A 15,013-nucleotide genomic window follows, 5' to 3' on the forward strand; every position below is an offset into this window, starting at 1 on the left:
ACGATCTCGTTTGCGAACAATGACGAAAGAACTTCTGATGGCATTTGTAAGTTCATTGACACAAATACATTCAAGAAATGAACTGCTTTTGGAGAAAAGTGTAGGGTTTGGAAAGAAATCCATCGTGTTGTGCGGTTTGTGTTCATTGTTTTTGGAGAAATTGCACTTATTGAGGAAAACATCATGCAATTGTACAGTCAATGAAATTAACCCGCAATTTGTTAAAAGCAATGAGAAAAACGTTTATGATGTGGAGGTTGAACAGTTTGGAGAATTTCATTTCCGAGCTGAAAAAAACGCTGCAAAGCAACTGAGAAAAAATGTAAACGGTGACGTTAAGGGTTTGGAAACATCTAGGGATGAACCAGGTGGAGCATTGAAGTCTCTGTAGACCTCAAACTGTTGCTACCAGTAACATCATCTGGGAAATGATGATGAGGAGGATGATGATAAATATTTATCGTAATGCATAAGTCACATGATAGATTTTTTTTACAATCATGGATCATCAAGAACAATTTATGACTCAGGTTTTGTTTTAAATCGTGCAATTTATTTACCAGAAATCCACACATTTTTTAGTTTACAGTGTTCAATTCTTAAAAAAAACAACAAAAAAAACCTTTAACAAGGATTTAAATATTACTGAATAATCACAGATCTAAAAAAAAATGTTGGAAATGTTTTTATAAGGAGAAAGAGGAAAATGATTAATATCCGAGTCAATAATCGTTCCAAAAATACAGCTGCTGTTGCTTTTTCTTCTTTTCTTTCTTCTATTCATTTCAAATATACGGTATGGAACCCATTACGGTTCAATATAAATAAAACATCGGTTGCATCAAACTGCAGAAAAACTATACGCCACTTTCTCCACAGAGAAAAGAAAAAAAAATAATAAACGTACAGAACAAACGTCAAAATTCTAGCCACTCTCCCATGTACACGCAAGTGGATGGTGAGATTTCCCCGCCTTCGTGGCAGTCGTCGAACACCTGTAAAAACGTCAGAACGGAAGAAAAAACAAAAGTTAGAATACATCGATAGACGATTTGAGAGTTTTTAGGATGTTATTAGTGTGGCCAGGATGTTTTAAAACTATGTAGGACTCATTTGGGTATGAGGCCAATTACAAAAGAGTAAGCCCCGCCCACTCGTAGTCCGGCGTCTGTTCCAATTCGGTGAATTGTTCCAATTGGCGTCTTTGCCTAGTCACAACTATTGAATCAAATATTTGCTATCTGGTGTACAGTAAATCACTATACTGGGGTAATTACTGACATTTGGTGTCTTCTTCAGGCCACTGTGACCTGTGCAACCAAATTTTGAGAAATGACACACATTCGCTGGTTCTGGGGTACGTTCTGGCCTTTTGCTTAACCGTGGGATTTACCGGACAAAGTCCACAAGGCGTCTTGACCAGGCCTGTTGGCTGGATAATGGGGTTCACCCCCCGGTAAAGCTTCATCTGCCCGTCCACACAGCCTACTGTCCCCTCTTTGGCCGCGATGATGGTCATTTCCACCTTTCCGTCGTAGATCAGCGTGTTAAGGATGGTCTCGATGTCCTCCATAGACAGATCCACCTACGAAGCAAACGACGAAACAGTGTACGAAAAATTAGCTTAGTAACACTTTTAATATAAAAAAGATGCAGTGGAGTTTTTAACCAGGTTGTTCAACAAGATTTTAGAAGGTGAGAGGATGCCTGAGAAGGAGTGTGCTGGTACCATTCTTCAAAAATAAGGGAGAAAGGAGTTGTGGTATTGAATGAGGAAGTCAGGTGTGTCAGAGAAGTATGTGAGGGTGGTGCAGGACGTGTATGAGGGCAGTGTGACAGCAGTGAAGTGTGAAGTAGGAACGAAAGACTGGTTCAAGGTGGAGGTTGGCCTGCATCAAGGATCGGCTCTGAGCCCTTTCCTGTTTGCAGTGGTGATGGACAGGTTGATGGACGAGGTCAGATAGGAGTCTCCGTGGACGATGATGTTTGCGGATGATCCACTGTGGCGACCCCTAATGGGAAAGCCGAAAGAAGAACACGATTTATACAAAAGTATGCCATGCCTTGCTAATTCCCAGCTCGCAGATATACTTCCAGACTTCGTACGACGTGGCGAAAGAGCTGTTTCTCTGCACCATGGGGCTCTGCTTGCTGTCCCTCGCTGCTTCGGCCTGGAGTGTACACACACACACACACACACACACAACTCCTTTCAACATAACTGCCATGGGATCAAGCAAAACAAGCTACCAAGACCATATGTAGGTGTTCCAGACGCATGTTCCTGACCTTACTCTGCAGGAACTTGAAGCACTGCTGGTTGAGAACCTCTACAAACTCGGACTCGAAATCTTGATCGCTGTACCACGCGCCTCCTGTAACCGAGCGGTCCGGCTGCAGGTTGTACAGCATGTACACCTTCTTCTTCGAGGCCTGGACAAGACATTATGAAAACGATGGATTTTTCATCCAAAGTATACGAACGCAGAGGTTTTGTAGGTTGGATGCGCTTCGAATCGATCGAACTCACTGCGACAGACTTCACGGCCTTGATGAGTTTTTTGCTCTCGAGGTTCTTCAGGATTTTGTTGATCTCCGTCAAAGGAAGGTTGCTTTTATATCGGATGTCCCGACTCCATATTCCTGTCAAGACGAGAGCACAATACCATCTCAAAAGCTCTTTCCTCCCGCTCTTTATTATAGGAACAAAAGTCGGTTGTATCACATGGTACTCACCTTTATTCCCAGCATCCTCGATGATCTGGTAGACAAGCTTCTCCTGGTTGTCAGAACCCTTCATTTTACTTAAAACAGACACAGATAGTAATAGTTTGGGTCATTATTTCCTCGATTAAATGTACTAATTTGTGACAACATAGACTTACCTCGCTGACTGGGTGTCCTTCATCCGGTACAACAAGCCGTTGCTGTTTCTGAGAAGATCCAACTGGCCCTGATATAAAAGACAGAAAAGGGGTTTTATTTGTCTGATGTGTCTGATGAGGGTCAGCCATGATACAGTGCACCTGGACCAGTGAGCACATTGTTTGGACATGTGCAGAGGAGGGACATGGGGTATATCGGTAGGAGAATGCTGAGGATGGAGCCCCCAGGAAGGAGGAAAAGAGGAAGGCCTAGGGAGAGGTTTATGGATGTGGTGAAGGAAGACATGCAGGTAGTTGGTTTGAAAGAGTGAGATGTAGAGGACAGGGGGGGAATATGGAGACGGATGATCCGTTGTGGCGACCCCTAATGAGAGAAGCCGAAAGAAGGACCAGTGAGCATTAAGGGCCTTGCTTAAGGGTCCAGTAGGGGCATTTTTCCCATTAATCCCTGATCTAAACTGGACATTTTACTACTACACTTCCTCGAGCTCCTCTAATTTGTGCAAGATTATTTTTTTCCCTTCTCTCACCCTAACTAACTGTGCTATTATGCCAATTTCTGTTACGGGCCCATGTGTAATGTCTTCTACACTTGGTCATTTAGTCGTGTCTAGTTATGTTATTGTGGTTGTATTAGTCGTCGTCTTAAAATATAATACCCAGCTCATATCATACTCCATATTTGTACCAGACGTTCTGTCTCAGGTCAATGTGTAATGACTACTATACTGAATAATGTCATTTAGTTGTGTCTAGTTGTAAACATGTTGTATGAGTCTGTCTTATTTCAGTGCTGTGCAGGGTCTTTGAACTCCGAACTGTTGGTTTCTTGAAAACCTCAGGCGAACTTGGCCGATAAAAGCCAATTCTGATTCCGAAGTGTTCGGCGATTGTCAGACGATTACCACCGACAGCAGCCGGTTGATTGCCATGGCCCTCTGCTGAGCCTCGATGTGCGGCATGTCGTTCTGGATGACCTGATCAGTGATGCCTTGGGGAAACTGCTGACACAGCTCCCTAATTCTTCAAAGCACACACACACACAAACACAAGTATCATATGACCATACCTTCTACCTTTGTACCCACTGCACATGTCAATGCATTTGTATAGAAACCAGGTGGACATCATTAGATCCACCAACAAAACCCCAAATACAGGATAATCATAGTACCAAGAGACTTACTTACTACTTAAGGAAATCGAGTTAGACCACTCATAACCCACCCAAATTACCTGTTTTCGATCTCAGCCACATCTGTGGCCTCCTTTTTCACCTTCACATCTGTCATTCTTATGATCTCCTACTAGTTATAATGAGGCAATGAACTGCACCATTCCAACTGCACCATACACCAGAAATACACAACATGAGACGTGTTTTTTTTTTTTTTTTTTTTCCTTAGGCTTGAAAAAACAAGCCAATCATAATGCAGACATCCGTTACAGGCTGGACATTTCATCCAATCAGAACAAAGAAGGCGGGATTTGAGTGAGGAGGAAGAGTGCATGTGTAAGCGTGTTGCTGTGGGTCCTTTTCCGGGTTGGTGTAATGGGGGGGGGGGGAGATAGGTGTCGGAGATATTGCCTGTATAATTTTCTTGAGGAAAAAACTTCGTTTTGAAAGAGATTAATTGTATTTTTCGCACATAATAAAATATATAAAAACATGTTATTAAATAAAATGCATATTTTTTTGAATACATAAATAAATAAATGAATATTTATATTATAATATTCTGATCAACCAGTGAAACACGCAGCAAGACTTTTTTTTTTTTTTTTTTTTTTAGATATTTCACGGTTAATGAAAGTAACGATAAATATTTGAATATCGAAATATTTGCTTTAATGTATAAACAAAATCAGCCAATAAGACGGCGAGTTGCGGTTGTTATGGGCTACGCGTTCGCCCAATAGGAGCGCGTGTTGTTGAGCCGCTGAGTTGATGAGTGCGGCGTCTTTGGATACCAAGAAAAACCTCCTCATCTCTAAGGTATGGCCGTAATTTTTTATTTAATGTATGGTTCAGATCAGATCAATTCCACCAGAGATCCTAGATAAACCCATTGCACATGGTCTGAAATTATTTATTAGAAATATAAAGCCAAGACAAACGCTTTAATAGGACCTTTTATGGAGCCATGTGGGTTCATGTTCCAAGATTAAGGCTCAACCAGTCCATTTGTTCATCTCCTGGAACTGCATTGTCTTAACCAAAGTGATCAGTGGGTCCAGGATCTATCTGTTAAACACCAGAGACAGAACCCAAGCTGTCATAATCCCCCTATAATCATCCTGTGTTATTGTTTGAACAACTACTCCTGTAGATCCTGAGAAGAACTTGAGGAACCAGAATAATAAGTATGATCAGTAGATTATTATAGAGTTCATATTCCTAACCTGCCATCACATTCGAATCCTAGGTAAAGGCTGTGATTTTTTTTTTCCCCTCAAAAAGCTTCAGAATGGCCGCGGGCTCCATTGTGGCTCCATTCATTATTCCCATTCGGATTCCAACACCTGGAAAAGCCAAGCATGAAATTGACAACAATACACCAGTTGAGATCAAGTCAGGTGGGTTCAGGCTAACCGGTTCTACTCCAATATTCAGATTTTGCTTTTATCGTTGGTATTTTGACCTCACGTTCTCATCTCACATGAGTTAAATCCATTGATTGGGTTGTAATAGGATGGACACGGGGAGAAATTGTACTTGGGCGGAAAAATCAATAAAACCACCTGCGGAAAAGTGGAGAAATCCAAACCGAATGAACTCAAACGTGAATGTAAATCATTTGAATTTTCCGTTTGAGCTGATGTTATGAGGTTAATGTCAAATTTTGTTTTTTGCTTCTCTGAGAACATCATTCAATCTGTAACGGCTTCATCCGAAAAGTCAAAGATCCTCTAAAATCCTCTGGTGTTCACCAGTCACCAGCCTTTGACTTGCCGCCCAGTCGGTCAACCCCACCACGTGTTGGCAAAAATAGCAGGCTAAGCAGGTCATAATTCGCAAATGAGTGTAACCTTGAAACATTGATCATTGATCCAGCTATTAGCATATGCTTGTATATATCATTTAAGACACGATCGTTTTAAATAATCCTGTTCTTGCTTAGCTATAGTTCTCCAACGTGTTCCTTGTTGAAGGAAGCCCTAATATAACCCCAGAGTGTGTTTTTTTGCTACATTTCTCAATAAATTGTGGAGTTTATAAATTTTTCTTAACTTCATCGAAAGGTTTAAAGCTCTAGCTTCAACTTTTACCACAGAATTGTTGCACTTTTACCTCAGCGTATGTAGCAAAATCTTACCAGGTTTCCAGGCTAATAATCTTGTTATCTGGTTAGCTAACTCTGTACACACTTTGTGTACACAATCCAGAGCCAATATGCCTTAAAAAAAACAAGTACTATTGTTACAGTTGCAGTGTGTAAAGGTTTTACATTTATAGCATTGGGCAGACACAGCTATCCTGAGCCATTGGGGATTAAGGGCCTTACTTAAGGGCCCATTGTGGCAGCTTGGTGGTCCTGGGATTTGTACTCACAACCTACTTCTTAACCACCGAGCTTCCACTTGAACTCAAGTAGTGTCCGTAATATCATTTGGAATCTTTTTACGTTTCAGACACACCCGGTGTGAGTATTTTCTACACACTGGATGGCACTAAACCGGAATTGTTGCGGAGACCCGGGTTTGGAGACAACAGCACGATGAGATACACCGAGCCCATTCACTTACCCTGCGGCAAAGTACACGTCAGGGCCGTGGCTGTGACCAGGTGCAGTGATTAGGGAAATGAATGTGAAAGTGACTAGGCAATGAATTGGAACAATCTTTTCCCCAGTCCCCAGGTGCACCCACAAGCTGTAAATAATTGGTTTCATGTGACTTCTTATCTTTAAAAAAAAATGCATGAACATTGTATATAATCTCCGAAGTCTAAACAAAAAAAAAGATCAGCCAATCACATTACTTGTCATGTAGAGCAGTGGTCCCCAACCCCCGGGCTGGCGGACCGGCACCAGTCCGTGGGTCAATTGGTACCGGGCCACACAGAAAGAATACATAACTTACATTATTTCCGTTTTATTTATTATCTAATTCTGAACGGTTTTATTTTGGAAAATTACCGGATTTTCCCCTCCACATCTGTCTATGACTCACTCTTGATGCATGTCATGATGCCACGGTCACATGTCTTACCTCCATCCGCTACCTTCTTAAAGGGGCTGCTCCGGCCGCTAACACATAATACACATAATATGCTAAATTGGGACCCCCAAGCGAGCAAAATGAACAACGCAGTGGATTCAAGTTTATTATTATATTTAGAAAATACCAGTTTTTATGCCGGACATATCTTTTTAGTTTGTTGTATTTATCCGCCACACCTTAAACGCCTGTCCGTGAAAATATTGTCTGAATATGTTGGGGACCGCTGATGTAGAGGTCCGGGTTCTCTGGGTTATTTTATTTCAGCTTCGGTTTAAAAATTTCTGGCCCTGAAATTAGCTCTTCGGGTAGATAGAACAAAGCTGTTGAAGAGAACGAGCAGGTTCACGTACACAAGGTCAGTTAGGAAAGTGTCACTGCATTTTAGTGTTACTTTGTTTCGACCCTGAAAAATTGCGGACGGCTCCTTTAAATGTACTGTAAATAACTTAGATGGGGTGTTTTGTTGTTGGTATTTTTTATATTTTGTTAAGGAGTAAAACTATTCAATCGTTTCTCCTTCGGCGCAGCGACGGAAGACAGAGCGCCGTTGTAACGAAGGTCTTCGTCGTAACCGAATGCGTGCTCCCCTCCAAGCTACGGGGGCCTTCAGAAGAAAATCAAGAGGGTACCATGAAGAGTTTGGAGCCGAACGACGCCGAACACGTCCGTGATGTATTTTCTTACTATAGCTCAGCGATTAAAGAGCTTTTATTACGAGACATCTCATTTTATATAACAGTGGATGTTTTCTGAATGGTCCACAGGAGCAGGTGGACAGCGCCGGAGATGTTTCTACGAAATGTTTAGGTACAGCCTTTATTTATTACATCACAGTGGTGTTGAATGAATTCATTGTTGGTCAGAAGGTGCTGATTAATAAAAAAGTTCCAGAAGAATTCCAGTCATTTTAATACTTAATTGAAAATATATTGCAATTTTCATTTCTTAACTCAAATTTTCTTTTCTCACAAGAAGGGATGTCTGCAGACGTCTCCAACAAAGAACCCCGGCGAGCTCGGAAAAGCCCTCGTTTCCTGTCCCAGCGCTTACAGAGCGCAACTGTAGCTCCACCCACAAAATCCTCAACGGTAAGATTACCGGGAAGGCGAACACGCAAACCTGATTTATTGCGTCTGTTTCGATGCCGAATCGCAAAAAGCAGCACTCTGCCATAGAAACAAGACCTTTTCGGTTTAAAAAGGTGATCAAATTAACCATGAAAATGAGGAGCACATCCAAAAGTCGAAGACCAATGGTGCTACCTGGTGCAAAATTCTGCCTAAAACTGGGCAAATCTGCCACAGATGTTTGACATGATTCGGATGTCTTTCGAGTGGCACACACGCTTCAAGAGCGTAGGAACGTCACTGGAAGACGACGAGAGATAACAAAACCCCCCCCGGAGATGTCGAAACCAATCGGCAGCCTCTGCATGACGATCGTCAGAGGACGATCCTCATGATCTCACTTCTGCACCCACACACTACTCTTTTGGCCTCTTCCCGAAGATGGAGTTCAAGCTCAAAGTTCGCTGTTTTGACAGAATTGCGGAGATTCAGCTCGCATTTCGACACACTTCGAAAAGAAGACTTCCAGGACACATTCCACGAATGGCAGGAACGCCAGGAGAACTGGTCTCGAAACTTATTAAAACCACCTCGTGCACATGGGCCAAAAGATCTGTGGGGGTTTTTTTTTGGAAGGAGTCTCCAGTGTCAGTCCATCAATGGGACCATGTGCAGGATTTGTAAGGGATTTGTGTGTTTCTCAGTAACAAGCTGCATATATTTGAGCTGTTGAGGGAACGGCTGAAATGATAACCAGAACCTTTTCATTATTAAAACTACCAATGGATAAAAAGCACCAAATGTTATTGAAACACTTCCAGGTTTTTGCCATCGGAAAGTAATGAACTTCACAGCATTACCAGTAACTCCACTTTAGTCTTGGATCTTGAATGCATCAGACCATACTGTTCCCTAGAACTACACGACATGGAGTGTTCTGTACTTAATATAAACAGTATAGAAACGTATAGAAACTCCATATTCCTCCATTTCTTCCCCTTGACGTTTCAGAGTGTAAGCGACCGTGAAGGCCTGCTCAAAAACCTGAACAGCACACAGATATCTCGGCTCCAGAGAGAAACCGATTTCCTCAGGTGAGTTAGATGGACGATAATAGTGACGAGGTAAAGGAGACGTTCATGTTTTATGTATATATAAAACGTAAAAAAAAATAAAAAAGACGGATTGGTCAATCGTCATCGACAACAAAAAATGATTCTACTTTGCAAATAAAAACCCAGTAATTTTGTAAATAAGGTTATTATTGGTCGGTGTAGTAGTGATAATAGAAGCAGTGATAGTTAGGAGTATTAGTAGAAGAGGTAGACCGATTTAAAGTAGTAGTGAACTTGAAATGATTTACAAAAAACTGTACTGAATCATGAAAATGTGTTAAATAAAAATACATATGAATATATTAATAAAAAAAATTATCATTATATAATGATTGAATACTAATCATGTGATGTCGGTAATTCGCCCCTAGTGGCTGCTTTCATAATGGCAGCATATTGTAAGCCGGAAAAACTATCGGTATGGATATTTGCCGATAGCTGATGGTTCCAGCAATCAACTATCAGTGACGATTTATAGGCGAAACTGATGAATCGGTCGACCTCAATTTAGTAGCAGTAGTAGAAGCTGTAGCTACTAATAGCAGTAGTAGTAGTAGCAGTAATAATAGAAGTATTAGTAGAAGAATTAAAGATTGGCCTGTTAATGGTCAAATTCTTAAAGACAAAGAAATTTACCAAAAAATGTGTTAATTCATTTTCATAAAGTTTTTTTATTAAGTTCTTATTATTAAATTAACGTATTATTATTATTATTATTATTATTACTATTATTATAAATTCTTTTAACAACAGGCTTTAATTGATTATTCGCCTCACTACACTCAAACCCATTATCCAGGATTTACAGTGAATGTGAGAATAGGGTTTTAATTTGCATTGAATTCAGGTATAAACCTGCTCTAGACTCTGGTATTATTTGTTGGTCTGGTTCTCTGGGAATGCAGGTGCTTTAAGTGTTTGAGCCACCGGCCCTCGGACCCCTTCGCCCGATTCTGCCTGCAGTGTGGCGCTCCGTTGCCTCCTATCCCGGGACAGAGACTGCCCCCAACTGAGGGGGGACAGGTACACAGAACCGTGCTTCACATAATGTACATTTGGGCAGTTCCCAGTCATACTAAATTTTTTTTCTTAAGATTTACATATAAAGATATATACTCTTAGTGTGTATACTAGGATTATACTAGGATTAATTTAAGGATAAGGGTAAAAAGAAAGTCCATGTGGTTGCAGATATTATATAGTGTGTGTGTGTGTGTGTGTGTGTGTGTGTGTGCGCGCGTGTGTGCGCGCGTGTGTATTATTCCAGATGATTCTGTGTATGCAGTGTAAAAGCATGGTGCCGGCCAACACGTCATCATGTGTGGTTTGTGAGACTCCGATTTCCCCACAGCTTCAACCACAGGCCAGCCTGAGGCTGCAGGTGCACACACACACACACACACACACACACACACACACACACAGAACTAGAATTCGGCTTGCTGCTTGTTTAACATGTTAGTTAAAGGAGTCACTGCTAGTCTATCCTGTTTTTAGCAAAGAAATTAACTGAACTTGGGTCAATATAGACAGTTCATGTTAGCAAATTAGCTTATCTGAGGTAAAGGAGAATTTACTTTGGGCAGAGAGCTAGCGATTAGCATGTTAACAAGTTTTTTTTAAGCTAGCAAAAATAATTTAGTGTTAATTATTCTGTTCTTGGTTAGTTTGTTCCTTGGTGAATGAAGCAACAGTGTGTAATTTGTTATTTTTTTTGCAAGCTAGCTAATAAGTGTCCCGAGGGTGTTTTCAATTAAAATGTGATCTTTCTGTCATAGGTCAAATACTGAATTGGGTAAAATGCTCTGTCCCAGGCTGACATTCGTTTTCTCCATTAGCCACCTCATTCATTGAACTCTTCCCTCTCTCATAGGGCAAGCTGATCTGTCCATCATGTGGCACAGGAAACCCTGCTCAAATCGCCTACTGTGTGACATGTGAGACCAGATTGTCTCAAGCCGACAGTGTAAGAATCTGCTCATCAGCATTTCTAGCTATTTAATGAGTTTACCAGGTGTATTAGGGGTGTCACAGTAAACAAAATACACGGTTTGGTGGTTAACTATGTTCCGCACGTAAAAAGGCATTGCATTCGTTACACATGCGCACCAAACCAAAAGCCCTGTACCGAAACAGTTTGGTACAAATACGTGTACCATCACACCACTTTGTACTGTATATAATTATATGTATATAGCTTTAAACAATCAGAGTTTTGAGTCTGTGTCTCCGTGTCCGTGTCTCTAGCCTGTATTGAGCGGACAGCGCGCTCCTCCTTTACCCTCCCCAGAACAGAGGATGGTTCCTTGCTCCAAATGTAACCGATTGAACCACACAGACGCTCGATTCTGCGACTGGTGTGGTGCCAAGGTAAGAATGTAAACACAATAGTGATAAGTGATTTGGCAGACGCCCTTATTAAAGCGACTTAACTGAGCAGGAGGAGGGTTAAGGGCCCAGTAGTGGCAGCTTGGTGGTGGGGGGGATTTGAACCTGTGAGCTTCTGATCCAAATTCCAATGCCTTAACCACTGAGCTACCACCTCCTTCTACATGGATGTTTGAGCAGCTATATACAGCTATGTACTTTGTGCGTACAACGTATTCTTATTAAGACTGTTTTACGAATTCCCAGCCTGGCCACACAACCAAGTATCTGACTTGTTCTAAATGTGGCGCTAGCAGTCACCCGTATGCTAACTTCTGTGGAAGCTGTGGTGTATTCATGGAAGGTCCACCTCGAGGGTCCACCCATAGTGCACCCCAGAGTGTACCAGAAGGTGCACAGGAACCTAAACAGGTATACCACACACCACACCTTGTTTGATCGCCAAAGAATCCAATAACTTGCATTATAATTTCGGCAAATCCGTCTCTACGGTTCAACTACACAGCACGCTCAAGCGGCGAACATGACGATGAGCGTGGACGCGCAGACCCAGACCACTGGCCTTTTCTACCCCTCCAGCACTGAACTGCAGAAGCGGAGCCAGCAAAAAGGAGCGGAGCTTAGCAAACAGGGCCAGATGAGCGACAGGAAGCCTTTGCTCACGGCTATCAGCCCTGGCCGAGGTAACACATCTAACATGGCAAGCATTTTATAAAAAACCATTCACAGGTGCTTGAAATCAGGTCGTGTTTACAGGGTACTGGAGGAAGCAGCTGGACCACATCTGCTCCCACCTGCGCAGCTACACGCAAAACAACAGCGAGTTCCGAGCGCTGGTTGGAGAACCGCGGATGGGCAGGGTGAGACCTGAATAGAACTCTAGAAATAGAGCCCACAAATTAAAGCAAAGTCTTGGATGAATGCTTATATAACAGCTTATACACACTTATTTTAGCATATTTAACGTTTTTCTTCCTCATCCTTAGATGATCTCTGCTGTGATTGAAGAGGACGGCTACGAAGTCAGCCTGCGTGTCAACTTCGTCTTGGCGCCTCCGGACAGATCGAGGGTAGCTTGTTTTTTTGTTTTTTTACCTATTTGGGACCTGTGTGGACCGGGACTGAAGTAAGTTATCGTGGATTTTAAAATGGTGTGTGTGTGTGTGTGTGTGTGTGTGTGTGTGTGTGTGTAGTCGTCTCCAGCAGGGCAGCTGAACGGATCGTTGCACGAGAAACTCAACCTCAGCGATGTTACTGAAGGGAGGTCCAAGCTGACTAGCAGCCAGACCAGCCTGCGTACATGTAAGCGTACTAAATATACCACTCAACATACTGTTTGTATCTTAGCAATACATCCAACAATAGTTGGTTGTACTTTACATGAACAAGTTTGTAGATTACCATTAGATTATGTGCTTTTTGAACATCCCATTCCACATTTAGAGGTACCTCCACTCTTCTGCTAAGAATATCCCACTAGTTTGGAAATGTGTGCTTTTGGAGATATTTGGTCATTCGGACACAAGGAACCGTCATGGTACCGATGTAGGTGACGTGGGGAGGCCTGGGGTGAAGTCGGCAGGGTTGAGGTCAGAGCCTGGAAAAGTTCAAGCGACGGGAAAAATTCGTGCTAATGCATCCAAAGACGTCCTTTAAGTTTGTGGTAATAGTTTTGGAAGAACCACATATGGCTGAAAAAATCTGATGTCCCAAAAATCTTTTCCAAATAGCATATTTGCATGTTATTGGACTGCATTAATTGATGCAACCTCCTCATTTAATGACATAAAATACACTCGATTGAACTGACCGTGCTCGCTAGGGCTAGCTAGCGTTTGTTTTATTGCTATCTATTGATTAGGATCAACAAAATGACCAAATGGTAGGAAATTGTGTCCTGCACAGAAAAGTAACGGTCAACTAATGTGTTTGTGCGAGCAGTGGGTGAGACCACAGCATCCGGACCAAGTGCTAGGAACCAGACAAAGAGCTTCAGTCCCCTGACAGCTGAGCAACTGCTTGTTAGTATCTCTCTCTCTGAAACATATTCCCTCACCCACTTGCATTACAAATCACAGACTCTACAATGTGTTTTTTTCTTTTTTTGTCTACAGGAGTCCAAAGATAGCCTGCTACTGAGGGAGGTGGGGCCGGGGGGCCGGGGCCGGATCACTGTAGTGGAGCAGCTCTTGGATGAGGCAAGAATGCTAATCATACCATTAGGCTGACCGGCTTCCACAAACTGCTTTGACGCGATTAGTATTAAGTATATGTATTAAGAACATGGTGTATCTTCAGGGCGCTAACCCGTCGTGCCTGGACAGCGACGAGCGCCCACCTTTGGTTATCGCCGTCCTAAACGGGCACCACGATGTCATCCCTACGCTGGTGCAGAAAGGCGCGGACGTCGACCAGCTTTCCGGGCCGTGAGTATCTGATCCTGGTTTGATGATGGTGGTGTAGTGAGATCATGGTTATTTTAAATTAAGCGACTTTTTGGTTCCATTTTGCAAAATCTAGTCTTGCATGCATTTCTAGACCACACCCACAGATTTATGAAGCAGTAAACAGTTAATTTTAATACTAGGGGTGACTGTTATGTATAATCTAAGGCATAGACAAGCTGTACTTCACCCTGAAATGTTGGCTTGTGTGTGAGAGAGCGACAGCTACAATGCAGACTTGTTATAGTTGTGTACTGCTAGAAATGACTAATGTATGAATTATAAATCCGGCTGTACAGATTGAATAACAGCGCCCTGCACGAGGCTGCAGGTTTGGGCACCGAAGGCTTGAGGAGTGCCGAGATCCTGCTCGGGTGAGAATTTAGCCTTCGCGTTTAAAGCAGTGGAATGTTTCTATTGTGCAGATCATCTCCTTCTTATAGTATTGGATATATTAGCGTGCACTTACCGGATCGTCACTTCTTTTCAGATGCAACGCCAGTTTGAGGAGACTAAACAACCACGGTCAGACACCGCACAACGTGGCTGAGGTTACGGGCTGCAGCTCGATGGTCTCGCTGTTAACGGCTCCCAGGAGTCGGAGCTCCTCCGGACTGGACGCTTTCTCTTAGGTAGACAGGAGTTCTGTCTCTGATATCAGACCTCAGACGGAGCAGGAAGCACCTGAACACGACCCAATTTGCGGCACAGAAAAGATCCGGGACGATATAATTTCTGTATAATGATCACCAAATCCACGACACGTTTTAGACACGTTTTAGACCCATTATTCAAATTTATTTGCGTTTTTAATTTCCCTGTTTCATTATGGTTTGGACAGCATCAAATATCAGTTTTTATATAAAAATAATTTTTTTTTAAATAAAATA

General features: G+C 42.3%; 2 protein-coding genes across 2 annotated transcripts; one reads left to right on the top strand and one right to left on the bottom strand.

Annotated features, from left to right (window-relative positions):
- Positions 1–531: 531 nt before the first annotated feature.
- Positions 532–4,279, bottom strand: polr3f (polymerase (RNA) III (DNA directed) polypeptide F). Its single transcript, XM_083549774.1, has 9 exons — positions 4,122–4,279; positions 3,791–3,908; positions 2,886–2,953; positions 2,737–2,804; positions 2,531–2,643; positions 2,290–2,433; positions 2,064–2,171; positions 1,394–1,585; positions 532–995 (listed from the first exon to the last, which is right to left on the bottom strand). The coding sequence occupies exons 1-9, from the start codon at positions 4,175–4,177 to the stop codon at positions 918–920; spliced, it is 945 nt and encodes a 314-aa protein (XP_083405900.1). The 5' UTR covers positions 4,178–4,279; the 3' UTR covers positions 532–917.
- Positions 4,280–4,708: 429 nt separating this feature from the next.
- On the top strand, positions 4,709–14,961 carry dzank1 (double zinc ribbon and ankyrin repeat domains 1). The gene is made up of 21 exons (XM_083550766.1): positions 4,709–4,881; positions 5,312–5,462; positions 6,519–6,672; positions 7,637–7,772; positions 7,874–7,916; positions 8,082–8,197; positions 9,188–9,270; positions 10,197–10,314; positions 10,559–10,672; positions 11,165–11,257; positions 11,539–11,661; positions 11,926–12,090; positions 12,185–12,362; positions 12,436–12,539; positions 12,666–12,749; positions 12,873–12,981; positions 13,621–13,700; positions 13,794–13,877; positions 13,978–14,105; positions 14,423–14,497; positions 14,614–14,961. Exons 1-21 carry the CDS (start codon positions 4,834–4,836, stop codon positions 14,753–14,755), a joined length of 2,328 nt encoding a protein of 775 aa, XP_083406892.1. The 5' UTR covers positions 4,709–4,833; the 3' UTR covers positions 14,756–14,961.
- The last annotated feature ends 52 nt before the right edge of the window (positions 14,962–15,013 follow it).

This window comes from Silurus aristotelis, assembly GCF_946808225.1.
Source record: "Silurus aristotelis genome assembly, chromosome: 9".
NCBI classification, from domain to species: Eukaryota; Metazoa; Chordata; class Actinopteri; order Siluriformes; family Siluridae; genus Silurus; species Silurus aristotelis.

Bases quoted from the DNA above. Each gene is read 5' to 3' on its own strand.
- polr3f (XM_083549774.1), bottom strand. From the start codon at position 4,177: ATGACAGATGTGAAGGTGAAAAAGGAGGCCACAGATGTGGCTGAGATC. The intron at 3,909-4,121 runs GTAATTTGGGTG...TGTGCTTTGAAG, and splicing joins GTGGCTGAGATCGAAAACAG to AATTAGGGAGCTGTGTCAGC. The intron at 2,434-2,530 runs GTGAGTTCGATC...TGTCTTGTCCAG, and splicing joins AGGCCGTGAAGTCTGTCGCA to GCCTCGAAGAAGAAGGTGTA.
- dzank1 (XM_083550766.1), top strand. From the start codon at position 4,834: ATGAGTGCGGCGTCTTTGGATACCAAGAAAAACCTCCTCATCTCTAAG. The intron at 5,463-6,518 runs GTGGGTTCAGGC...TTTACGTTTCAG, and splicing joins ACCAGTTGAGATCAAGTCAG to ACACACCCGGTGTGAGTATT. The intron at 12,363-12,435 runs GTAACACATCTA...TCGTGTTTACAG, and splicing joins GGCTATCAGCCCTGGCCGAG to GGTACTGGAGGAAGCAGCTG.